Source organism: Budorcas taxicolor, chromosome 10, assembly GCF_023091745.1.
Source record: "Budorcas taxicolor isolate Tak-1 chromosome 10, Takin1.1, whole genome shotgun sequence".
Taxonomy (NCBI): Eukaryota; Metazoa; Chordata; class Mammalia; order Artiodactyla; family Bovidae; genus Budorcas; species Budorcas taxicolor.
Genome location: NC_068919.1, coordinates 11,584,016 through 11,611,237, shown reverse-complemented (window position 1 = coordinate 11,611,237; position 27,222 = coordinate 11,584,016). Strand labels below are relative to the sequence as shown.

General features: G+C 35.4%; 1 protein-coding gene across 1 annotated transcript in view; it reads left to right on the top strand.

Moving 5' to 3' along the window:
* Positions 1–27,154, top strand: part of STYX (serine/threonine/tyrosine interacting protein) — a 44,811-nt gene extending 17,657 nt beyond the window's left edge. The window contains exons 3-11 of the mRNA XM_052646982.1: positions 56–109; positions 3,630–3,727; positions 10,384–10,444; positions 10,851–10,887; positions 11,300–11,339; positions 11,432–11,482; positions 13,150–13,222; positions 24,340–24,433; positions 27,029–27,154. Of these exons, the coding sequence (XP_052502942.1) occupies positions 56–109; positions 3,630–3,727; positions 10,384–10,444; positions 10,851–10,887; positions 11,300–11,339; positions 11,432–11,482; positions 13,150–13,222; positions 24,340–24,433; positions 27,029–27,102 (582 nt within the window). The 3' untranslated portion in view covers positions 27,103–27,154. The remainder of the gene's footprint in view (positions 1–55; positions 110–3,629; positions 3,728–10,383; positions 10,445–10,850; positions 10,888–11,299; positions 11,340–11,431; positions 11,483–13,149; positions 13,223–24,339; positions 24,434–27,028) is intronic.
* The last annotated feature ends 68 nt before the right edge of the window (positions 27,155–27,222 follow it).

Below are 27,222 nucleotides of genomic sequence, written 5' to 3'. Positions count from 1 at the left end.
ATATTTTGTGTAGATTTAAATTACTGATGGTAAATAGCTCAATATTTTTTTCTAGGAAATTCTGCCTGGTTTGTTTTTAGGCCCATATTCTTCTGCCATGAAAAGCAAGGTAAGAACTTTAAATTAGAGTCATCAGTAGACCTTATTAACCAACTAGTTGGGGTAAGTTTTTTTAGTAGAAAAAGTTTTGTTAGAGGAAGGGTCCACTGATATTGCATATTACCAGTAATTGTGACTCTGGAGTACCTACTTCTTTTCAGATTTTATTGGATCAGTGATTCTCAAGTGTTTAACAACAAATCACAAGTGAGGTTTTGTATTTTTATTTTCCTCATGAAATCCATGTGTTTAAAATACTTGCCAAAAACTGACCTTTAATAATTTATTTACCTTCCAAGATACCTGATATTGCTAATCTGGATATTGGACATCTGTAATTGCTAATTATAGTTTCTGAGAAATATGAGATGTAATTAAATCCCCAAATAAGATTATTTAACATATTAGTTAAAGGGTAAAATAGAATATGCGTGATGAGCGTGTACAAATACATTCATAGAACCTACATATTTTAATTGAAATGACTCAAATTTTGTTTGTTTTTCCAAGCTATGGAGATCTAGAACCTCCAGGTTGTAAAGTATTGTATTATATATCTAGGTGTCCTGTATATTTACGCTGAAATCTATTTCTTCAGTTACACAATTGAAAGGGTAGATCTCATTCAGATATATGTATTAATAGCAGTGTTGTTACCAATTCCTAGAGGATTCAGCCCTATGAATTATGTCAATGCTAATTCTCTTTGAATTATAATATAAAACATTATATCACAGATGTTTTCCCTAATACCCTGCCTATTTAGAAGTCAGTTTGATACCTGAATAGGTTTTTTAAAAACCTTAGAATTAAAAACTTTTTTTGAAATAATTTGATAAGTTAATGTCATTCATTTTGGAACTGTAAAGCTTTTTGACTGTTGAGGCATATCTAAGAGTAATAGTGGTAATTTGATGGCCTGCAACTAAGTTGAGAAGGTGGGATGTTGATAAAAATATATATCTAAAGAAGTACTTAGAAAAAGATATAGTAGATACCTATAGACTTTATAACTATAGATCTACTTTGTAAAAACAAAGTTATTGCCCAAATAATGTAATACTCTCAAATACTGGGGTTCAGAATGATTTGAGACTATATGCTTTTGGTATTCTCACTGTGCTTTATAAATATACGTATTATACTCTTTGTCATATTAATTTGTAAGTATTTGTTTACAGATACGTTGTCTCAAAACCTCTTCCCCCCTAACTTTGCTGTGGTCTCATTAGATTGAAGAAAAGCTTCAATGGCAAAATTTGATTATTTTCCACCGTAAATCATTATAGTTCAGCCCATATTTCTTTTCATATCATCATATAAAACAGTAACATCAGAAGAATAATAGAAATAAAGAAACCTTAAGGAATAAGCTCCTAATAAACTCATTTAGTTCGGCCTATCTTTTATTACATTCAAATACAATTTTAATAAAAGGGATATATTTAGGGTCTTTGTAGGTAGTGAACTGTTTCTTTTTATAAAATTTTTTCTGTTTGCAGGTATGAGATAAGGTTATAGTTTGCTTTGTATAAATAAAAGTCTGTTGAAAACTAAAAAAAAAATATTTTGTGTGCTGTTATATTTGGGTTCCGTCTTAAGGTTTGTTTTTACTTGGTAATCTAATGTGCCTTCCAAGCTTGATAAAACAAACAGGTTTTATCCCTGATTATATATGTCTTCTTGTAGTTTCTCATATTAATGAGTAGGTATGAAAAGTTCATATATCATAGATCAGTGATAGACAAAGGAATGAATATTGAATTCACTTTGGGGGTTCTATAAATGTGAATATGGAATATTGATTTATTATTAATCCTACTAAATTCTTAACCTCCTTTCCCCTATCTCAGGATGTACTCAGGAAATACAAAGATAACTGAACTGTAATCTATGCCAGACATAATTTTGCTGCAAAAATTAACATTTAGAAACCACATTTTCTTGGCTTAAGCTGCTATAATAAAATACCATCGAGTGGATGGTCTCAGCCACAGACATTTATTTCTCATGGTTCTGGAGGCTGGGAAGTTTGAGATGAGGGCGCCATCATGGTTAGGTTTTGGTGAGGGCCCTCTTCAAAGGTTTGCTTCCTTCTTGAGGTAGTCTCACATGGCAGAGGGATGAAGCTCTGATGCCTCTTCCTCTTGTAAGAGCACTAATTCCAGCATGGGTGCTCCACCTCATAGCCTCATTTATATCTAATTACCTCCCAAAGGCCCCACAAACGAATATCATTACCTTTGAGGTTAGGGCTTCAACATAGGAATTTTAGGGAGACACAAGCATTCGATCTATAACAGGTAGAAATTATTCTTTAACTTTTTCCATGAATTATTAGTATTGCTGTTCTATTAATACAGAAAGGCAATTAAATATATAGGATTATAAACTGAAAATACAAAACACAGGCTTATTAATAATTCTGATTCTTCATGATTTGTTCATTCATTTCTTGAACATGTAATAATTGAACAACAACTATGTTCCAGGCACTGCTTTATACATAGTGTGAATCAGTGAACAAAGTCCTTATTCTCGTGGCATATATATTCTAACTATTTAAATAACATGTCTGTAAATTTCACTGAAACCTATAGTCACTTACAAATAAAAATTTACAGTTTTTAGAGTTATCATGTTAAATTTCTTTAAATATAGAGCCACAAAGCATCACAGAATAATTTGGAGTTGCCAGTTTTAACTTGTAGGAGAATTTTTAAACCCTAGAAGTTAGTTTTTGTGAATTGTATAAATTAATTCTGGCTTAAAATAGAAAAACTGTACTTACTGGGAGATGCAGAGAGCAGTCTAGAGATTTGGGCTCCAGCACTATTAACTAGGTCAGAAATGTTGAATAACTGTTTATGTTAGAGTAGTTCTCTCTAATAAATAAGAATTGTAGCCAATATATATAACTGCCATTTACTAAAAATACTTGCTATGTGTCCCAGTCTCTATGCCAAAGATTATCTTACAGAATTCTTACAACTATTCAGTGACTATGTATTGTCTTCCTAGTTTTCACGTGAGAAAATTGAGCCACAGTGCTCAGGTCATTAGCAGAGCTGGGATCTAGAGCTTGGCCTCCATAGCTCATGACTCTGTACGTAGCCCATGCCTTTAACCACTATATAGTATTAAAAATAAATAATAAAGAGTGTATAAATGTAAATTATAAATAAAGTATGTTATACATAATATAAAGGTCAAAGGGTTAATATATATAATGAAGGTAGAGTATTGTTTCCCAAATAAATTATCTTTAAGGTCATATCAAGCTCTAAAATTATAGATATAAAATAATTCTATAAGCCTTTTGAGAACATGTAGTGTGTTTATCTTGAATCATTGAAATATTTTGCTGATGACTTCGAGCATGTTGTTATGAAATTAGCTTTGATTCCCTGTATTTAAAGCTCAGATGTGGCTGTATTAACTATAAAGTTGAGTCCTGTGCATTTTCAAATCTCTGTTACAGTAAGATGAAGTTTTGTATTTCAAACTATTTCTCTCTTTTTTTTTAATAGCTACCTATACTACAGAAACATGGAGTAACTCATATAATATGTATACGACAAAATATTGAAGCAAACTTTATTAAACCCAACTTTCAACAATTATTTAGGTAAGAATTGTTGATGTAACGTATAAAAATGTTATGGGTATCAAACATGTAATGTTTTATTTTAAGTTGATTTTATTATATTGGACTTTGTATATATATGTCTTATAAAGATGGGTCATACAGTACATCATTTAAAGAATAAATTTCCCTTAAAATATTTTAAATAAGTAATTTATGCACATAATGTAGAATTCTAAATGTTCAGAAGAATGTGTACTGAAAAATAGTTTCCCTATTCCTGTCCTATAAATAGTCAATTCCCCTCACTATAAGTATCCATTGTTACTTCTTTTTGAGTATCTTTCTGGAGTTATGTTACATATATATTCACAGATCAACTTAGGCTTTTTAAAAAAATTATGTATTTTGGAGATTGCTTCATATTATTACTTAGCTACATTCTTCTCTCTTTTTTTTTTTTTCATTGCATCTTCTGGCTGGTAGAACCTCAGTTCCCTGACCAACTGGGCCACATCAGTGACGGCCTAGAATACTAACCACTAGCCCGCCAGAGAACTCCTGTGTTATTCTTTTTAAGTAGACAGTAATCTATTGTATTACTCTACTAAAATCTGTTCAAACTATCTCCTATTGTTAGACATTTAGATTGTTTCCAGACTTTTGCTAATATAGTGACTATCCCTCTATGTCATTTAATTCATATGTGAATATATCAATAGGATAAATTTGTAGTAGAATGACTAGATTAAAGAATGTGAGCATTTAAATTTTAATAGATGTTACAAATTGCCCTCCAGTGAGTTGCATCAGTTTGCATTCCTAGTGCAAAGTGAATGACAGTGACTCCTTCCTTGGTATCTCTCTCAGATAGAATTATAAAATATTTTTAATTTTTTCCAGTCTTGTTCATTTGCTAGTTCATGTCTGACTTTTTGCAGTCCATGGACTGTAGCACACCAGGCTGCCCTGTCCTCCACTGTCTACTGGAGTTTGCTCAGATTCATGTCCATTGAGTTAGTGGTGCTATCTTAACCATCTAATCCTCTGCTGCCCCCTTGTCCCTTTGCCTTCAATCTTTCCCAGCATCAGAGTCTTTTCCAGTAAGTCAGCTCTTCGCATTAAGTAGCCAAGGTATTGAAGATACAGCTTCAGCATCAGTCCTTCCAATGAATATTCAGGATTGAGGTTTTTTAGGATTGACTGGTTTGATCTCCCTGCAGTCCAAGGGACTCTCAGGAGTCTTCTCCAGCACTACAGTTAGAAAGCATCAGTTCTTCAGCACTAAACCTTCTTTATGGTTCAACTTTCATATATGTATATAACTACTGGAAAAACCATAGCTTTGACTATAGGGACCTTTGTCAGCAAAATGATGGTTTTGCTTTTTAATACGCTGTCTAGGTTTGTCGTAACTCTTCTTCCAAAGAGCCAGTGTCTTTTAATTTCATGGCTGTGGTCACCACACCATGCAGTGATTTTGGACTCCAAGAAAATAAAATCTGTCACTGCTTTCACTTTTTCCCCTTCTATTTGCCATGAAATGATGGAACTGGATGCCATGATCTTAGTTTTTGAATGTTGAGTTTTAAGCCAACTCTTTCACTCTCCTCTATCATCCTTATTAACAGGCCCTTTAGTTCCTCTTCACTTCCTGCCATTAGAGTGGTATCATCTGCATATCTGAGATTGTGACATTTCTCTTGGCAATCTTGGTTCCAGCTTGTTATTCATCCAGCCCCACATTTCACTTGGTGTAGTCTACATATAAGTTAAATAATCAGGGTGACAGTATACAGCCTTGTTGTCTCCTTTTCCAGTTTTGAGTCAATCAGCTTTTCCATGTCCATTTCTAACTATTGCTTCTTGTCCTACATACAGGTTTCTCAGGAGGCAGATAAGGTGGTCTTGTATTCCCATCTCTTCGAGAATTTTCCACAGTTTGCTGTGATCCACACAGTCAAAATTTAAAGAAGTAGGAATAGATGTTTTTTCTGAAACTCCCTTGCTTTCTCCATGATCCAGTAAATGTTGTCAATTTGATCTCCAGTTCCTCTGCCTTTTCTAAATCCAGCTTGTATGTCTGGAAATTCTCAGTTCACATACTGTTTAAGCCTAGTGTGAAGGATTTTGAGCATAACCTTACTAGCATGTGAAATGAGCACAATTGTATGGTAGTTTGAGCATTCTTTGGCATTACCCTTCTTTGAAATTGGAATGAAAACTGACCTTTTACTGTCCTGTGACCACTGCTGAGTTTTCCAAATTTGCTGACATATTTAGTGCAGCACTTTAATAGCATCATTTAGGGTTTTAAATAGCTCACCTGGAATTCCATCACTTCTACTAGCTTTGAGCTTCCCAGGTGACACTAGTGGTAAAGAACCTGCCTCCCAAAGCAGGAGATATAAGAGATGCAGGTTTGATCCCTGGGTTGGGAAGATCCTCTGGAGAAAAGAATGGCAACCTACTCCAGTATTCTTGCCTGGAGAATTCCATGGATAGAGGAGCCTGGCAGGCTGCAGTCCATGGGGTCTCAGAGAGTTGAACATAATTGAGCAGCTAACACACACTACTAACTTTGTTCTTAGTAATGCTACCTTAGCCCACTTTACTTCACACTCCAGGATATCCTGCTCTAGGTGAGTGACCACACCATCTTGGATATCCAGGTTATTAAGACCTTATTTGTATAATTCTTCTGTGTATCCTTGCCACCTCTTCTTAATCTCTTCTGCTTTGGTTTGGTCCTTACAGTTCCTGTCCTTTATCGTGCCCATTGTTGTGTGAAATGTTGCCTTGATATCTCTAGTTTTCTTGAAGAGATCTCTAGCCTTTCCCATTCTGTTGTTTCCTCTGTTTCTTTGCACTGTTCATTGAAGAAGGCCTTCTTATCTCTCTCTGCTATTCTCTGAAATTCTGCGTTCAGTTGGATATACCTTTCTTCCTTGCCTTTCACTTCTCTTCTTTCCTCAGCTATTTGTAAAGCCTCCTCAGACAACCACTTTTCCTTCTTGCATTTCTTTTTCTTTGAGATGGTTTTGGTTACTGCCTCTTGTACCATGTTATGAACCTCCATCCATAGTTCTTCAGGCACTCTGTCCACCAGATCTAATCCCTTGAATCTATTTGTCACCTCACTGTATATTCATAAGGGAATTGATTTAGGTCATAACTGAACGGCCTAATGGTTTTCCCCACTTTGTTCAATTTAAACCTGAATTTTGCGATAAGGAACTCATGATCTGAGCCACAGTCAGTTCCAGGTCCTGTTTTTGCTGACTGTATAGACCTTCTCCGTTTTCAGCTGCAAAGAACATAGTATGATTTTGGTGTTAACTATCTGGTGATGTCCATGTGTAGAGTCATCTCTTGGGTTTTTGGAAAAGGGTGTTTACTATGACCAGCGTGTTCTCTTGGCAAAACTCTTTTAGCCTTTGCCATGCTTCATATTGTACTCCAAGGCCAAACTTGTCTGTTATTCTGGGTATCTCTTGATTCCCTACTTTTGTATTTCAGTCCCTTATGGTGAAAAGGACATCATTTTTTGGTGTTAGTTCTAGGAAGTGTTGCAGGTCTTTGTAGAACTGGTTGTCTTCAGCTTATTCAATATCAGTGGTTAGGGCATTGATTTGGATTACTGATGTTGAATGGCTTGCCTTGGGGATGAAGCAGGATCATTCTGTCATTTTTGAGGCTGCACCCAAGTACTGCAGTTTAGACTCTTTTTGACTATGAGGGTTACTTCATTTCTTCTAAGGAATTCTTGCCCATAGTAGTTGATATAATGGTCATCTGAATTAAATTCACCCATTCTAGTCCATTTTAGTTCACTGATTCCTAAGATGTCAGTGTTCAATCTTGCCATCTCCTGCTTGACTGTGTCCCGTTTACCTTGATTCATGGACCTAATATTCCAGGTTCCTATGCAGTATTGTTCTTTATGGCATTGGACTTGACTTTCACTACCAGACACATCCACAACTGAGTGTCATTTCCACTTTGGCCCAGCCACTTTATTCTTTCTGGAGCTATTAGTAATTGCCCTCTGCTCTTCCCCAGTAACATATTGGACATCTAACCTGGAGGCTCGTCTTCCGGTGTCATATCTTTTTGTCTTTTCATACTGTCCGTGGGGTTCTCCTGACAGAAACACTGGAGTGGTTTGCCTTTTCCTCCTCCAGTGGACCACATTTTGTCAGAACTCTTCACTCTTCACTATGACCCGTCTGTCTTGGTTAGCCCTGCATGGCCTCGCTGGTAGCTTCATTGCCTTATTGCAAGCCCCTTCACCACCTGATCTGGAGTAAATTGCTCTTCAGCCTTGTGATCTCCTGGAGTAAAAATTGTGTTGTGTAGTTTTAGTTTGCCTTTCACATTTATCTTAAAATGATGAGGTTGAGTGTCTGATTTTTTTTTTTTTTTTGTATTGCGGTTTTTTTTTTTGTTTTTTTTTTTTTACTTTATTTTGCTTTACAATACTGTATTGGTTTTGCCATACATTGACATGAATCCACCACGGGTGTACATGCGTTCCCAAACATGAACCCCCCCTCCCACCTCCCTCCCCATAACATCTCTCTGGGTCATCCCCGTGCATGACTGATGGTTTTAATGTTCTTTATTTTGGCTTCACTTAAAAAATAAAGCATATATTACACATGATACAAAGACTAAAGGGTCAAAAAGGTATGAGAGGAAAAATTTCTTTCCTTCCCTAAACCCAACTACCTGATTTATCCCTAGCTAGGAGGCAGGTACTGTTAACTCTTCTTTGGATATCATTCTAGAAGTATTTGTATAAAACCATATATGTTAAAAGCCTTTTAATGTTCTGCTTTATTTTTTTAAAAATGAAAACAACCTGAATGTCCCTCAGTCTAAGATACTCTAAAATATATTGTGTGAATACATAATAGACTATGTAGTCATGAAAAAGAATGAAATATTTGTGTATGTGCTGATATAGACTAATCTTTATGATTTATTGCATGAAGGAAACAAGGTGCAGAGCCACATGTGTGCTCTCACAGTGTTTAAAGTATGTGCAGTAATTAGGCATTATTCTTGTAGATGCGTAGGAGATTTCTGGACTGACAGACTAGAAACTTGACAGTGGTTACTTCTGGGAAGGGAAATTTAGGATCTGGGATCTACACATTTTTCAGTTAAAGAAAATTAGTTTTAAAAAGGGGATTGCATGTAATCTAAAATGAAATAGATTGATTTTTTTCTAATTGCAGAAGATACACTTGTTCTTTATACATATTTATGAAAATACAGAATGACACCAAGAAAAATATTTAAAAAGCCATCCATAATTCCACAACCCAGAGGAGCTTGATTTTAACATTTTGTTAAATTTCCTTCTAAATTTTTTGTGTTACGTATGTTTCATGTATACACAGGCTTCGCAGGTGGCACTAGTGGTAAAGAACCCGCCTGCTAATGCAGGAGACATAGGAGACGCAGGTTCGACCCCTGGGTCAGGAAGGTCCCCTGGAGGAGGGCATGGCAACCCACTCTAGTACCCTTGCCTGGAGAATCCCCATGGATAGAGGAGCCTGGTGGGCTACAGTCCATAGGGTGGCAGAGAATTGGGCACAACTGAAGCAACTTACAGTGCACGATTGCATGCACATCATGTATACACACATCTAGACTTGTATATATTGAAGGAAATGACAGTGTTATATTTTAAAGTGCCATAGTATACCTTTCTAATTTTTGTTTTTAGTGCCAAAATGTCCTGGGTATAGCTTTTCTGTGATAAGTCCTGAATTTATTGAAGTTGCTACCACCAAAGTAATTATTAAAGCAATATTGACTTTACATTTTAATGTTATAACTCAATTACTTAACTAAGTTGTGTTAATAAACAGATTGTCTTGGATGGATTAGAAATGAAAGTTTCTTTGTTTTTTGGCTGGAGGTGGGGTGAGGGGAGTGGTTGTTGAGACTGTATGACAAGGCTTGCAGGATCTTAGTTTCCCAACCAGGGATAGAACCCTGTCCCCAACAGTGAAAGCACTGAGTCCTAACCACTGAACTGCCAGCAGATTTCCAGAAATGGCAGTTTTTCACAAGATAAAGTAAGGCTTGTATATTGAAATGACTTATTTTAAATGTTTTTCAAGGTGTAAAATTTGAGGACAGATAGTCTTTGGGTTGCTTGTTGCTCTGTTGTAGGTTAGTTCAAACAATGAATGTTTGACTCACAGCTCTGTCAGACTGCTGCATTCTATTTCCATTAGTTTTCTCTCTCTCAGGCTTTGGTCTGTCTCTGAATTGTCCTCTGTAGGGTTGTGAGGAAGGGTGGCAGGGCCATCCAAAGAAAACTCTTCTAGTCTTAGGGAAGTTGCTAGAAATAGAAGAATAACAAAGAGGAGAAAATAGGCAATTGTTGTCTTTATTTTCTAGGTCTACTTTGATCTAGAGGAAAATTTCTTCCTGTTTATGATTTTTCTATTTTAAGAAGATAGACTTTTTTTTATATACATATCAGAGAAATGTTAATGTGTTAACTGTTCTTTAAGACTTTAATTGCTGTGCCTTCAAACGTTATAAAATATATGGCTTGGTCCTTGGGAATATGATTTTGAAAGTTATTTTCATGGTTGTCAAGAAATTTTTGTATTTTTTATATATGAAGAGTTTTATCTGAAAGTGTGCTTAATCATACAATATTCTATTTTCAGATATTTAGTCTTGGATATTGCAGATAATCCGGTTGAAAATATAATACGTTTTTTCCCCATGGTAAGTAACAGTATTTTAATATCATTTAATATTTATGATTTGCTTTCTTAATTGTGCTTTTAAAACTTAATGAAACATGATTTTCTCCTATACTGCTATTATTTGTAATCTCTGAAAATTGTGGGATTGTATTTTAAAGAAAATTGACTATTTTAAAAATCTTTTTTATGATCTCCAAATATTTGAGAAATTGTATTTCAGATTTCTTAAATGCAAAATAATATTTAAACTTATAATAATTATATCTGTAGCATTTTGGAAATTTTTGATGTAAGGTAATTTTTATTCATATGAATTAGCAGGAAAATATTTTCGGTATATTTTGTTTCACTATGTATATATGTTTGTATTGTACGCTTATGTTACTCTATATGTTTTATTATAACACACTGTCTTTTTCCTTCAGACAAAAGAATTTATTGATGAGAGCTTACAAAGTGGAGGTAAATAATTTTTCTTTCATTTAACTTATGTTTATTTTTAGGAAATTATTCATTATAGTTAATTTTTAGTATTTGTCTTAAATGAATAATATGAAAATTATAATTATGTATAATCGACTTTCCAAATTTCCCAAAACTTATTTTATTTGGATAGACTTTCTTAAATATCTCTATAGAACTATTTTCATGTTGTCAGCTTTAAATCTTTTTACTCTAAAAGTCTATTGTAGTTTCCACACAGTTAATATAAATAAATTCAAGGATTTGAAAATTAGTAAGTATCCAAGTTGTGTATACAGAATACATAAAATGCTTAAGATTTATTTTACTGTGGTATGATACATGGTTTCAGTATATTTTAGCTGCTGCATCAGGTATCTTTCTATCAGAATAACTATTTCTTGTTTTTCAGGAAAAGTTCTTGTCCATGGGAATGCAGGGATCTCCAGGAGGTATGATGTTAGCAATAATCTTTCTTTCTCCAGCATTTAATTAATGAGTATGTTTTTTGTTTTTTTTTCTAAAATATTTTCCCCCTCTTTAGTGCTGCCTTTGTTATTGCATACATTATGGAAACATTTGGAATGAAGTACAGGTAAGAAAGTATTCTGAAACCTAGCCACAGTTTAAATTCTCATTAAAATGAAGCTTAATGGAGACAATTTGGGCACTGGAAGTTAATAATCTACTGATTTTTGTCATCTAGTTATGGTTGATTAATGAGGCCCTTTTATCCTGTGATTAGTCTCTTAACCTCTGTAGCCTGTCTGCCTTGTAGATCCACTTGGGCTATTTTGTTACTTTATGAAGCTAGTTCTTTTATTATTTTAAAAACCCAAGATAATTACAGTTGGAGTAACCCAGGGAAAACTGGTTGCTTACTACTAGGAAATTGGTTAATCTAAGTTTTAAAATTCTTATTAGACAAAGATATAATTGCTTTCCTTGTTTAAAAGGTTAATTTATTATGTTTTCCTTTAACAGTAGTTGGGTGAAAAATTGCTTAATTGTTTTATTGTCTATTCACAATTTATTATTTGTTTTATGCAAAATCATCTTTTCCAAGCATATTGCATAGACGAAAGGGAGAGAGAGGCTAATGTGCTTTTCACCCTAAAACAAAGCTGGCCAATGTACAGTATTTCTTTTCTTAGAGTGTCTTGTACAAGTTACAAATCTACTGTAGTCATTGATACTCTTTCACTCATGTCCCAGACTAATCCATTACCAAATTCTGTTTTATGTCCTAAAATATTCCTTGATTCTGGCTCTTTCTCATTATTGAATCACCCTAATCAAGCTCTAGTCATGTCTCATTATTTAATCTCCATAATACAAGCTCTTCCAATAGTTATCATCTTAGTGGTCTTCTGTTTTCTTTCCTCCTCTAGTCTGTTCTGTTCTTCACACTGATTGTTTCAAAAGATAAATCATATTTCACCTTACCCTAAAAAGCTCTCAGAGGTTTCTGATCCTTAATAATTCTAAATGTGGCCAGTGAAACTTCACATGACATGCTTGTATCAACCTTCCGTTCTTACGCTGTGTACTCCGTTAACCTTGTCCATTTGAGCTATGTTCAACATTGGATCCACATGCCTGACACATAGTGGACATTCAGATCTTTTAGCTCATTTGGTATTTTTATCTTAAAATTATAATGGAAAAGTTTGCTTAAAGGTGTTCTTAAATATTATTTGAATACAACTTTTGTGTTTATTTCATTGAAAAGATTAATGCTTGGTAGATTTTGTTTTATATATATTTTTTTTATTATTTGGTGCCATGTCAGCAATACTAGTGAAAATAACTTCTATTTATTGGGTCTCTGCCAGATGCCAGATACACTTCTGGACACTTTTATCTCAACAACACAAGGAAGTCCATATGTTTCTAATTTAACTAGTAATAAAATCTGAGCATGTAGTGTGTGTGACACATGCTATACACGATATGTTATACTTACTATCTTCCATATTCACAGTAGTGCTTAAAGATAGGAATTGTTATGATCCCCAAGTTACACATGAAAAAAATAAAGCTTAGAGAAGTTGAAAAGTATCCCCTAGAACACAGCTGGGAAGCAAAGGATTTTCCCACTGCAGTTCACTACCTCTCTGTAGTACAAGCTGTCTGATTATGATTTTCTGTTTTAGGTAAATTGTTAGGTATGTTCCTACTTTAGATAAATTCTGGGAAAATTGAGATTAATTCATGAAATAATGTTACTGCCTGAGTTTTCCTATTTTTTTTTGTTTTCAGAGATGCATTTGCTTATGTTCAAGAAAGAAGATTTTGTATTAATCCTAATGCTGGATTTGTCCATCAACTTCAGGTAACTTCTCTATTTTTCCTCGTTAAGGCAGTCAGCTGCTGCTGCTAAGTCACTTCAGTCGTGTCCGACTCTGTGCGACCCCATACATGGCAGCCCACCAGGCTCCCCCGTCCCTGGGATTCTCCAGGCAAGAACACTGGAGTGGGTTGCCATTTCTTTCTCCAATAAGGCAGTCAGAAAATATGATAATTAAAAGCTTGTATTCCTATAATTTAGTTGTAGTACTTGGTAAATACTTAAAAATTGCCATAATCTGACTAATTTCTTTGTTCAAGTTTGAATCTATTTAAAAGTATTTTTTTAAAGCTGCCATTGACAAGAAAAAAAGGATTAAAAGCACATTGTTAAATCTAAAGTAAAATAGTTGATCTTAGATGTGTCCTCCATTTTCCCTCTATTTTGATTACATACAAAGCATAAGAGAAGTTTGGTTCTAAGTGTGTTACATGTAGCAGCTTTTTCTATTTTATATGCTTTATCTTCTCCATGTTCTTTCACACTTTGATGATGTGTAGAAGATACACTAAAAAGAAAGTAAACCTGTGGTTTATCTGAATAATTTTTTCCAGGATGAAAAATCGTAAGTCAAAGAATGTGCTCTGGCTGATTGCATCCAGTTATGCAGGAATAAATCTTACATTGAAACATTAAGAGCACTACAAAATGTGTTATTTACCAAACTTAATTTACTTCATTTTTATTTTATTTTTTATTATTTTTATTTATTTTTTGCCATCTCTACAGTGTTTTAATTAACCTCACATCCATCATTTTGGTCAGTCCCATAAGCAAAGCAGTCAGATCAAAGGCGTTGCCTGGAAACTTCCATGTAGGGAGAAAAAAATTTTCTTTCCAGTTTAAAAAAAAAAAATCTTTTTGCTTTCTGCACACTGACATAGAGGTAAAAGAAAAAAAAATGACTGCAACTTAAATATGGAAGAACTCTTTACATAAATCGACAATTTTACACATTTATCTCAATCATGTGTCAGTGGGAAATCACCAAGTATTACAAAATAGGAAAAATTATATGACAGAAGAAACAAAAAACTTGATAAAAAATATATCTCGGTATGAAAAGTACTGTGTCTTGGTGTCTTCACATCCTCCTCTTCTGTGTACTTATATACAACACATTGTTTCCTCGGATAAACGCATCCCCGTACTTATTCTTCAGCTGTCCATTTACATACTCCTCTGTCTGCTCCAAGGCTATATTCATGTAGCCATCCAAGCAAGCCAGGACCCCTCGATAATCCACTCCTGAATTTAATTTCACAACAACTGATTGCCCGATGATTTGCTTCAGGAAGTCACTGGGTGTTTGCTTCCGCAGACTCACTTTAACAATCATGATCAGAAATCTCACGGCCGGGATCCGAACCCCTACTCTGGGCACCCACAAGCCTGGCCTCCGCCGACCCACTGGGTGAAACCGAAACTGAAAATCCATTTTTATTTTTAATTCACTTTTAGTTTTTATTTCATTTTAAAAAGAGAAAAATAGTCATGAATAAAAAAGTAAAAATTCAGTAATGCTTAAGAAGAGTACTTGAAAAGTAAGTCTCCTTAATAGTATATCTTGAAGATCATATATAGCTCTACCTCCATAATATTTGTGTGTGTGTGTGTGTGTGTTTCACAGTTTTATGTGACCAGTTCCTTATACATAGGGCTTTAAGTTGTTTCCAGTCTTTCATGATTTTAAATAACATTGGAAAGAATGTCCTATGTGTGAATGTACCTGTAAGATAATTGATCAGAGTGGAATTGCTGGGTCAGAGGGCATTTGAAAGTTGATGTTGCTAAATTGCCTTTAAAAAGACTCCGGGAATCAAAGAGTACCTGCTTACCCATACCTAATCAATACCAATAGCTGAAGTGTTTTATGAAACTTTTGGATCATTGTTGTCATAGTGGTAAAAGTGACAACTGCTTATAGTTAGCCCATTTTTCTAATAGGTTGTTGGTCTTTTTCTCATTGGTTTGTAAAGATTCTTTGTAGAAAATTTATCTGTAGCCAGTGATTTGAAGGCTTCCCTCCTGGCTCAGATGGTAAAGAATCCACCTGCAATGCAGGAGACTTGAGTTTGATCTCTGGGTTGGGAAGATCCCCTGGAGGAGGACATGGCAACCCACTCCAGTATTCTTGCCTGGAGAATCTCCATGGACAGAGTAGCCTGATGAGCTACATACAGTGCATGGGATCGCAAAGAGTTGGACATGACTGAGCAACTTAAGCACAGCACAGCTAATGATTTGAAATGCCATTTTTATTATATACCAAATTCTAAATCCGCACTTGAGTCTATTTCTGACTTTGTATTTTGTTCCATTGATCTGCTTATTGCTGCCTTTGTATCAAAGTTTTAAATGCTATAATATTTGTAAATAGTCTGTATTACTTATATTAAGTAATTTAATCAAGATTTCCTCCTTAATGTTCTGAAATTTTCCTGCCAAGTTCTTAACACATATTTTGTGGTGTGAACTTTACTGGAAAGGGTGCAGAAAGAATTGACACCTTTAAATTTTCCAAAGAGTATGTTTCTAAGAGTATGTTCCATTTATTCAAGTCAATTTCTGTGTCCTTTAGTGTTTTAAAGTTTTCATTGTATAAAATATATGTATTTTTTATGAAATTTATTCCTAGCTATTTTCTTTTATTCCATTATAATTAAAATTGTTTTTTCAAATTTCATTCTAGTATGTTTCTAATTACTTATTTGTTTATAGGAAAGCTGTTTATGTTTTCAATTGGCAATCTTACTAAACTCTAGGACCAATTCTAAAGAATTTTCCAGTTGATTGTCCTACATTTTCATCTTCAAATCATAATAATTTTGCCTCTTTTCTAATTTTTTTTCTTTCTCACTTTGATGGTCATTGTATCAGAACAATTTGATAAGTAATAGTGGTGTGATATTCGTACTTTATTCTTGGTTTCAATGTCATTGCTTTTATTATTGCACTGTGTGTGTGTGTTTCAGTGAGTATTTGCTTGTGCATATTTAAAAAGTTTTTTATCAGAAATAGCTACTGATTTTTAACTTAAAACAATTTTTTATGAAATGACTAGTTTCATCCTTTAAGTCATTAATATGGTGAATTGAATCACATTATGTTGGACTTGTTAATTTTGAATCATTTTGATTCACAAATGAATCTCACTTTGTTATGGTAGACTATATTCCATTAATGTGTTGCTAGATTCTGTTTGTCAAAAAAAATTTTTTTTTTAAGATTTTGGAGTTAGTTGAATAAGTGATACTGGTTTATAATTTTTTTTTTCTGTACTACCATCTTCTGGTTAGAGTGTCTGTCATGGTTTTCTCATTTTTAAAATGAAAACTTGCCTTCTCTTTATGTGATCTGTGAGTGAAGCTGCTCAGTTGTGTCCAACTCTTTGCGACCCCATGGACTGCAGCCTACCAGGCTCCTCCATCCATGGGATTCTCCAGGCAAGAATACTGGAGTGGATTGCCATTTCCTTCTCCAGGGGATCCTCCTGACGCGGGGATCGAACCCAGGTCTCCCACATTGCAGGCAGACACTTTAACCTCTGACACCAGTGCTCTAGAACAGTGTAAATTAGATTGGAGTTAACTGCTTCTTAATGTTTGATATATATAGAGTACCTGTGAAATCACTGGACCTTGATTTTTTCAGTTTAATTAAGTTATTAATTATTTCATTCATTCATATATTTTGAGAGTGAACCAATTCTTGGACAGCTTTCTTCATTTGGTTAATAGTTAGGTCTGATTTTCGTAGACTAGGTCGCTTTGGATGGTCTCATAATCTTCTATATAATTTCATTGGATTTGAGATAAAATTGAGGAAAATAATGTTTTGTATTTTTTGATATCTTCTAATTTCTGTGGTTATTTTTTTCATTCTTTTTTTCTAATTTTGTATATCAGTGCTTTCTTTTTCCCCCTGATCTGGTTAGTTTATATAATTTTTCTGTATTTGAATTTCTTCTTGCTTTGTGCTTTCCTTAGGTTTTTGTTGTTTTTGCTGCTGTTATTCTTTTGTGGATTTTCTCAGGTGCATGCTTAGTCGCTCAGTCATCTCTGACTCTTTGCAACCCCATGGACTATATCCCTCTGTTCTTGGGATTCTCCAGACAAGAATACTGGAGTGGGTAGCCATTCCCTTCTCCAGGAGATCCTCCCAACCCAGGGGTCAAGCTCGGGTCTCCTTTACTGTCTGAGCAGTAAGAATTCAAGACTGTAAATTATCCTCTTAGCATTTCTTTAGCCATATTCTACATATCGTACATAGATTTTGCTATGTAACATTTTTACTCTTGTTATAATTCAATATTCTGTCATTTCACTTTTGATTTTATTTTTTACTTAGTATTTGAGAGTTTTCTTTACAAATCATATAACTAAATTTTAAATGTTTTGTGGTATAATAAACAGTTGTTATTATGACTATTGGAAAAGAAGATATATTCTCTGTTTTCAGGGCATAAAATTCAATCTGCAGTCATCCTTCTATATCTGTGAGGAATTGGTTCCAGGGCCACACACACCCCTCTACTCCCTCACTATGGATTCCAAATCTTATATAAAATGGTATAGTATAGTCAGTTCTGTGTATCTGCGGGTTCTGCATTCATGGATACAGAGGTTACATTGTATTTGTTCACTTCATCTTTTGGGGGCTTAGAGGTAAACTGAAACTCACTTTGCTCTGTTTCTGTTTATTTCTTTAATTCCTCTAGTTTCTTTGCCAATTTTAGTGCTTCATTATTTGGTAGATAAAATTCAAGTAGGATCTTCATTGTAGTTATATGTTTATTGTCCAGTTATTTTACTTTGAAATTAACCTTAATATTGTGATCCTTTTTTGTTTGCATTTGCCTTGTTAGTTTCTTCATTGCTTTTCTTTCTGCCTTTGTAAATCAGTTTGTTTTACATGCATTTCTTGCATGTGCCCTATGGCTGGATTTTGTTATTTTGTTTTGTTACCTGTATTTTTCTTCAATAGGTGAATTTATCCCACTATTTTTGTACTAAAAATGACATACACTTTTGTCTGTCATTTTATTTTCATATCATGCTTTCTCTTAAAATACATCTTTTTTAAACTTTTCACTACAAATTGATGAATTTTTCGTTTGTATTCTTCTGATACTTTTGAAATTTATAAGTTGTTTACTTAATGGGCACAATCTAACTTTATAGTATATACATATGTTCCTTGAGTTACCACATTTAAGTAACTATCAATGGATTTCCAGTATAAAAGATAAAAATTTATATATCTCTACTTTCCTCCTTCCCCTTCACAACCTGTTTTGTTGATACTAATCTTAGTTCTTCTAGGAGGTACCGCTTACACTTTTTAAAATATTTAAATATTATACCTCTTGTTACTTAGCAGTATAGAATCATCCACTTAAACTATGTCCTGTTACATTTCCTGGATTTTACTTTTTCTACATTGTTACAAATTATAATATTTGCATTCTATGCTATAACCGCATTTTCTCATTGTTCATGCTGAGTTCTATATTTAAATAGGATTCTAGCTTCTTTATTCAACTCCTGGAGTTTGAGCATTATTTTCAAGAAGAGTTCTTGGAAACTAAGTCCTAGCATTTTGGAAAACGTTTTTCTGTTGCTCTTATGTTTGTTTTGGCCACACTGCATGGCATGTGGGATCGTAGTTGCCTGACCAGGGATCAAACCCATGCCCCCAGCAGAGGAAGTATGGAGTCTTAATCACTGGACCACCAGGGAAGCTCTGTTGTGTTATGTTTGAATGGCAATTGGCTAGATTTAAAAAAATTTAATACTTTTTCTCTTATGAGTTTGTACACAGACCTAACATTGAATAATTGTCCCTAGAGAAGTCTGACAGAGAAGGCAGTGGCACCCCACTCCAGTACTCTTGCCTGGAAAATCCCATGGACGGAGGAGCCTGGAAGGCTGCAGTCCATGGGGTCGCTGAGGGTCGGACTGAGCGACTTCCCTTTCACTTTTCACTTTCATGCATTGGAGAAGGAAATGGCAACCCACTCCAGTGTTCTTGCCTGGAGAATCCCAGGGACAGGGGAGCCTGGTGGGCTGCCGTCTCTGGGGTCGCACAGAGTCGGACACGACTGAAGTGACTTAGCAGCAGCAGAGAAGTGTGAAGGTAGCCTAATTTTTAAAACTCCTCCCTCTTAGAAGACTTGATTGGGAGGAGGAGGTGTTGTCTGGATGAGCATAAGATGCTTTATTAAGTATATCTTTTTGATTGCTCTATATTAATTTCCTTTTAGTTATAATATGCCCTACCACTTAGAGATTCACATCTTCCCTTATACAGAAAGTTTTCTTCTAATGCGTATTTGACTATTGTTCTTTTTCACTTGCCTGTTTTTTTCTCCCAGAGACATATTTTATATTGTTTTCTTTTTTTTTCTTCCATATCTACCATTTTCTCTGTAATTATTTTCAACTTTGTTTTTTTGTCTTTTGGCTTGATTTTTGGCAAGCTTTTCGTTCCTTTCCCATGCTTTGTTGTTTCATCAGATGTTTATTTGACATTGTTATAAGCAGTGGCAGTAAAGCAGAGAACAAAACAGAAATCCCTGACTTCATAAAACTTATTTTAATGAATTAGACAGTAAACCAACCTGGTGGGCTGCCGTCTATGGGGTCGCACAGTCGGACATGACTGGAGCAACTAAGCAGCAGCAAACTAAAATATAGTAGGTCATGGAGAAGGAAATGGCAGTATTCTTGCCAGAGAAATCCCATGGACGGAGGAGCCTGGTGGGCTACATACAGTCCACTGGGTCACAAAGAGTCAGACATGACGGAATGACTAAACTACAACAACACAAAAGTAGTAGATCATATGGTAATAGGTCACAGAGAAAAATAAGAGAGCTGTTAAGGTCATATAAAGAAGTGTGACATTAATTGCATTTTTGAAAGGTGATCAGGAAAGGCCTTATCGCAAAAATGTTATTTGACCAAAGACCTGAAGAAATTAAGAGAATGAGCTATTTTGATACTTGGGGGAAAGCATTCTAGTTAGAGGGAATCTGTGCAAGTGCCTTGAGATGGGAGTATGCATAGTATTTTCAAGAAGTGTGAGGAGGTCAGTATAGCTGCAACAGAGTGAGCAAATGAATAGTAATAATAGATTAAACCTGGGAGGTAAGGGGCCACGTGATAGGCATTTATAGGCCATTATAAATAAGGCCTTTGACTTTTAAGTGAAGGAATAACTGAGTCATCTGTGTTAAATGTAGTATACCATGTGTATATACTGTAAGGGTTGTTGGGGTTAGGGCAGAAGCAAGTACATGAGTTACGAGGCTATGGAGTGATGGGAGGGAGTCAAGAGAGAATACGGATTTAGACAAAAGTGATTGTTGATGAAAAGAGATCAGATTCTGGATTTACTTGACAGTATAGCTTACAGAATTTGCTGTTGGATTGGAGAAGAGAGACTGGGATGATTCTAAGCCTTTTAGTCTGAACAGCTGGAAGAGGAACTGTCGCTTTCTTGTATAGGAGAAACTGCATGAAATTTGAAGGGAATAAAATTGAGACGTTTTTGGTCATGTTAGGGTTAAGAGAGCTATTAGATAGTGGGCAGGTCTGCACATAAGCCTGGAGTTCATGAGAAAGAACCTTATATCTAGGGGTTTTCGGTATATGGATGCTACTGAAAGCTTTAAAACTCAGTGAGATCACCAGAGAAGGGAGTGTGGGTAGAGAAGGATTTCAAAAACAGAAACTTCATGTACTCCCAACATGTAGAGATTGGGGAGATGGGGAATCAGCAGAGGAGGCTGAAAAGAGTGGCCAAAGAATTGGGAAGAAAACCAGGATGGTCTGGTGCTTGGGAAGTCAAGTGAAGAAGGCATTTTAAGAGTAGGAGATGATCCTTTGTTTCAAAGGTTGATAGGAGTACGTCAAGGCTGTATACTGTCACCCTGCTTATTTAACTTATATGCAGAGTACATCATGAGAAATGCTGGGCTGGAAGAAGCACAAGCTAGAATCAAGATTGCTGGGAGAAATATCAATAACCTCAGATATGCAGATGACACCACCCTTATGGCAGAAAGTGAAGAGGAACTAAAAAGCCTCTTGATGAAAGTGAAAGAGGAGAGTGAAAAAGTTGGCTTAAAGCTCAACATTCAGAAAATGAAGATCATGGCATCTGGTCCCATCACTTCATGGGAAATACATGGGGAAACAGTGTCAGGCTTTATTTTTTGGGGCTCCAAAATCACTGCAGGTGGTGACTGCAGCCATGAAATTAAAAGACGCTTACTCCTTGGAAGGAAAGTTATGACCAACCTAGATAGCATATTGAAAAGCAGAGACATTACTTTGCCAACAAAGGTCCATCTAGTCAAGGCTATGGTTTTTCCAGTGGTCATGTATGGATGTGAGAGTTGGACTGTGAAGAAAGCTGAGCACCAAAGAATTGATGCTTTTGAACTGCGGTTTTGGAGAAGACTCTTGAGAGTCCCTTGAACTGCAAGGAGATCCAACCAGTCCATTCTAAAAGAGAATAAAAGGACTCATGGAAGAAATGTTACAATGAAAGAGATGACATAACTCTTAGAGCTCAATAGAAAAACAGAAAAAAGAAAATAAACCACAAAAATAATGACTGTAAGAGAATCAACAAAGAGGAGAACAGACCATTCCTTTTTTGGAAGGAATGACGCTAAAGCTGAAACTCCAGTACTTTGGCCACCTCATGGGAAGAGTTGACTCATTGGAAAAGACTCTGATCCTGGGAGGGATTGGGGGCAGGAAGAAAAGGGGACGACAGAGGATGAGACGGCTGGATGGCATCACCGACTCGATGGACATGAGTTTGGGTGAACTCCGGGAGTTGGTGATGGACAGGGAGGCCTGGCGTGCTGCAGCTCATGGGGTTGCAAAGAGTCGGACACAACTGAGTGACTGAACTGAACTAAAGGCTGAGAACTGACATTGGGTAGGAGCATGAAGTGATCAGTGTCCTTGACAAACAAGTTTTTGTGGAATGGGGAGTATAAGCATAATGGGAAGAGAGGAATGTGAACAGCAAGAATAGATATTTCCAGGAATTAAAAGGGGAAAACAGAAAAACAGTAGTTGGAGGGGAAACTAGGATTAAGAGGGGCGTTTTGTTTGTTTTCTAACATGGTAGGAAAGGGAATCTTTATGTGCTGTTGGGAACAATCCAGGAGAAAAGGGTACATTAATAATGTGCTAGAATTGCATGGTGTGGTCTGTTCTCTTTGTTGATTCTTTTACAGTCATTATTTTTGTGGTTTATTTTCTTTTTTTTGTTTTTCTATTGAGCTCTAAGAGTTATGTCATCTCTTTCATTGTTACATTTCTTCCATGAGTCCTTTTATCTCTTCTTTGAACTCATTTCAGAAATGCCATATCTCATTGATTTTATGGAGAATTATTCACAATTTTCACCTGCCTCGTGTAATTTTCATGCAGTTTTCTTCATATATGGACTTCGGTTATAATGTTGCTTTTTTCCCCTTACAAACACCTTTACATAAGACTTATATTGGTTCCTTTTTGATTATTGGTCATCTTTGAACTGGAAACATTCTTCTTAGATAAGCCATTTTCCCAATAATAAAGTTGTGGGAAGAGATTGGGAAATATAGGCAGCTTAAATTTTCCAAGTTGTTTTGGAAGACTTTCTCACCAACAGTTTTTTCCAGTAGTATGACTCTACTCCGTGAGTGGAGAAAGAGAGCCCCTCTGTCACAAGTTTTTCTTGTTTAGGTTCATAAATACTACATGCACATTGGAATCACCTGGGGAAGTTTACCCATCCCATTAAATGAGGATCACTGGCAGGGGGCAGCCAAGGAGAGGGGTAAGCTGAGTATATATACACTGGTTTTAAGACTTCTCAGGTGATCCTCAGGTATAGTCAGGCCTGAGAATTAGTGATTCAGTTTTTACTTTTAGCTGACCAAGATTAGCAGATGCTTGGCAACAGTTTCTCCTCTACCAGGCTTGCTTCTTGCAAAAATGCCAGGTGTGGATGTTCACATTTTCCTTGATAGACCCACACATACTTCATACTATGCAAGGGCTTCTAAGATTTGTCTTAGGTCTGCCACCTCTTTTGGAGAACTCTAAATTGTACCCACTTTGTTTGATGTATGTAGCCAGGTATCTTCTGTGCATAGCTTAGTCTGGTTCCATTTTTTTAATGTTATTGTGAAATATAACACACATATGTAAGTGCATAAAGTGTAAACAAACATCCATGTGACTACCATCTAGATAATGAAATTGAACATTTTCCAGAATTCCAAAAGTCCTCTTGAGGCCTCTTCCTAATTATAATTCTCTTTCTCCTGTCATAAAGGTAGGCACTGTTCTTTTTTCCTTACTTTTCTTTCTCATATTCAGGGTTATCGATGTTTTGTAGTTTCATTAAATCAGGAGTTCTCTATATATCTTGTTCTATCTCTTCCCTTTAAGGAAAGAAGGTACATGAATGCCTTCATTATTTCATCTTTAACTGGAAGTAGAAACTGTTGATTTTAAGAAATTAGGACCAGATATATACTTGAACCAGATATATGCTTGAAGATTGAAGGCGGGAGGAGAAGGGGATGATAGAGGATGAGATGGTTGGATGGCACCACCAACTCAATGAACATGAGTTTGAGCAAGCTCCAGGAGTTGGTGATGGACAGGGAAGCCTGGCGTGCTGCGGTCAATGGGGTCACAAAGAGTCAGACAATGAGTGACTGAACTGAACTGAATATACTTGAATCCATTAAGTGCTTTATATTAGTCTGATTTTTTAATATTTTATTTCATTTTCTTAAGTCAGAGATCTGCCCCAGTGGCAGAGAATATGTACTGATTGCTAGTTCAGTGTGTGATACCCTAGTGCAGGCTATTGGCTTGATTTAATTTATAGTCTCATCAGTATATGTGAAATTATAAGATAGGAATTTTAAGCATTTCTGTTATGCCATATGGCATTGGAGTTTTCAGTATAAACTAAGAATACCAGTAATGCATGCATTAACCACTTTTTAAATTTCATTTTGTTTTGGGTATCCAAGAATTTAAATGTATATTCAAGTTAATTAAAATCTTTTCTAGGAATATGAAGCCATCTACCTAGCAAAATTAACAATACAGATGATGTCACCACTTCAGATAGAAAGGTCGTTATCTGTTCATTCTGACTCCACAGGTAAGGATTTTTTCATTTTGGAGCAATTTGGGGAGATAGATGATATGAAAAGTAGAAGAGAAGACGCATCTGTCACTTATTAGCAAGTTACACTGAGCAATTTAAATTGTTTAGAAACTTTTGGATGGGCTATTGAATTAAAATAATTTGAAATTTTAATTTTATGATTAATTATGTATTATACAGAGCTTCTGTGTGTAGGCCACTAGTTAAGTAGAACATGCTGGTTGGAAGATCAGATTTCCATTTTGTTGAGCTTTAAATCTTCAAGTAGTTTAAAGTGAAAGTGTCAGTTGCTCAGTGGTGTCCAACTCTTTGTGACCCCATGGACTGTAGCCCGCCAGGCTCCTCTGTCCATGGAATTCTCCAGTCTAGAATATTGGAGTGGGTTGTCATTCCCTTCTCCACAATTAAGTAGTATAACTGTGTTGCAAAGATTAAAATAATACGAGGGGTCTGGTACCAGAGGCCCTAAATACACTTAGGTGATCTTATTGAAAATAAAACGTGGTTACTAAGTGAAAGCAGAGTGACTCAGTTTCTCTTTTGCCATAAATATTTGTCCTTTTTTCTTCCCTATTTTAGAGTGTTTCCTCCCCCATTTAATGATCCAGGCTTGCTCTCAAAATCTTTTAACTTTTACATTCCTCTCCAAGACCTTGCTACTCCTTTCTTTTTATTAGAGCATTCATGGAATTTATTACTTTATTATTTTTATCTCCCAGAGTTCCTTTCAGTCTTATTTGCAGCAACAGCCTTTTAAGTTAGGAAAAATAGGTTACATACCTGGTTAGTGTTGGATCTAGAAATTGAACACTGGTGATCTCATCCACAAGTCCAGCACTATATTATATCTCCTTAGTGATGAAACTATATAACCACTCTTCAAGCTTAACTTCCTAGTTGTTATTGACTCTTTAGTTTGCAACTTCTATGTAGTCATTTTCCAAAATGAGAGGGTCTGTTTCTTCAGTAACAAAAATTCTTTCTTTTTATAATACCTTTAATCTCAGTATAGTTCAGGTCTGTATTGGCCTCCCATCCTAAGTGTTCCATATATTGTGGCCAGACATATTTTCATGAAAGATAATTCTAATAGTGGTTTTCTTCTTGTATAAAAGTCTTCATTGGCTTAATTTTTTACTGACGCAAACACATCATAGATAGTTAAAGGCCCTTATGATCTTTATTTGTATCTCTGAATGTACCTCTATATATGCACTGCAGAAAACTGAGCTACTACTGCTTTCCCATGTGTCTTCTATTCTCCACCTAGAAAGCATCACATCCAGTCTCTCCATAAAAACTTTATTCAGATGTCATTGCCTCAAGAAAACATGATGATTAACTTATTCTTCCAGTAAGTTCTAGTTTTTCCACCATAGAGCTTTATCTGTACCTCCTCACTTTCTGCCTGGAATTAGTTATCTATGTCTCTCAGCCTCCTTTAGTAGAGTGCAGATGTGGCACTGCATCTGAATCTGTTATAACAGCGGTGTTTAGACTTAAGGCTTTCCAGGTGGTGCTAATGGTAAAGAGCCTAACTGCCAGTGCAGGAGACATAAGAAACACGAGTTCAGTCCCTGGGTCAGGAAGATTCCCCTGGAAGAGGGCATGGCAACCTACTCCGGTATTACTGCCTGGAGAATCCCATGGACAGAGGAGCCTGGTGGGCTGCAGTCTATAGGGTCGCAAAGATCGGACACAACTGAAGCGACTTAGCACGTACGCACACATTTAGACTTATTTTAATGACTAGCATATTTTCTTCTTTATTCCATCAGTACTATATTTCTGTTCTTTTCTTATTAATCTTATAGTGAAATACTAGTTTCCCATTGGAATCCAGTCCACCCTCTGGACTAACATTATTAACCATGATTTAGCACAATTTTTAGGGCATAAGTTTGAGGTGATGTAATTATTTGGCGGATAACGCAGCAAACCCTTTACCAGTTCAGTTGTTCCCTAAAGTTTTCCTCCATTGAGACTCAAATTTCTTGATTATGATTGTTGGGCATGTACAATCCCACACATACTCTGTGTGGGAAATTTCTGTACTAGCAGACTGTGATATGAGGAGTAGATAAAAGAAATTCTCTTATCTGCTACATGCCTTCCTTCTGGTTCTACACTTGTTGGTAACAATCAGTTTCACTGGAAAAACATTTTTGACAGCATCTGTGAAAGCAAAAGGATAATTAACATCTACAAAATAAAATTATACAAATTATAACTTCATAAAGTTATATGAAGTTCATAAATAATGTTTTGAGTCACGTTTATGATGGATGCCTATAAAATGGTAACCAAACATTTATGAACTGTTATTTTAAAAATTAATGTTCATTATATAAAATACCTTAATAATTATTAAGAGGGACAATGTCATGAAGATATTAAGTTCTTTGGGTAATTTGTAACAAAAGTATTTTATCAGTACAAAGGTTTACTAAAAATTCAGTCATGAAATTTTCATTGTCATATATATGATAACACTTCATGAAAAATGAAGCCTTTCCTAGCTGTAACATTCTAATGAATGAATTTAAGTTCCCATTATACCATATATTATGTTCACGCAATAACTTTTAGGCAGTTTGAAGAGAACACATGAAGAAGAAGATGATTTTGGAAACATGCAAGTGGCAGCTGCACAGAATGGCTGATTCAAGAGCAACATTATAGAGGATGTGAATTTCTATTTAAGGAGAAAAATACTACAGACAGTAATAATGTAAAATGGTAAAAACACAAGTAGTTTCTTTTCAGTTATATGTTGCTTCCAG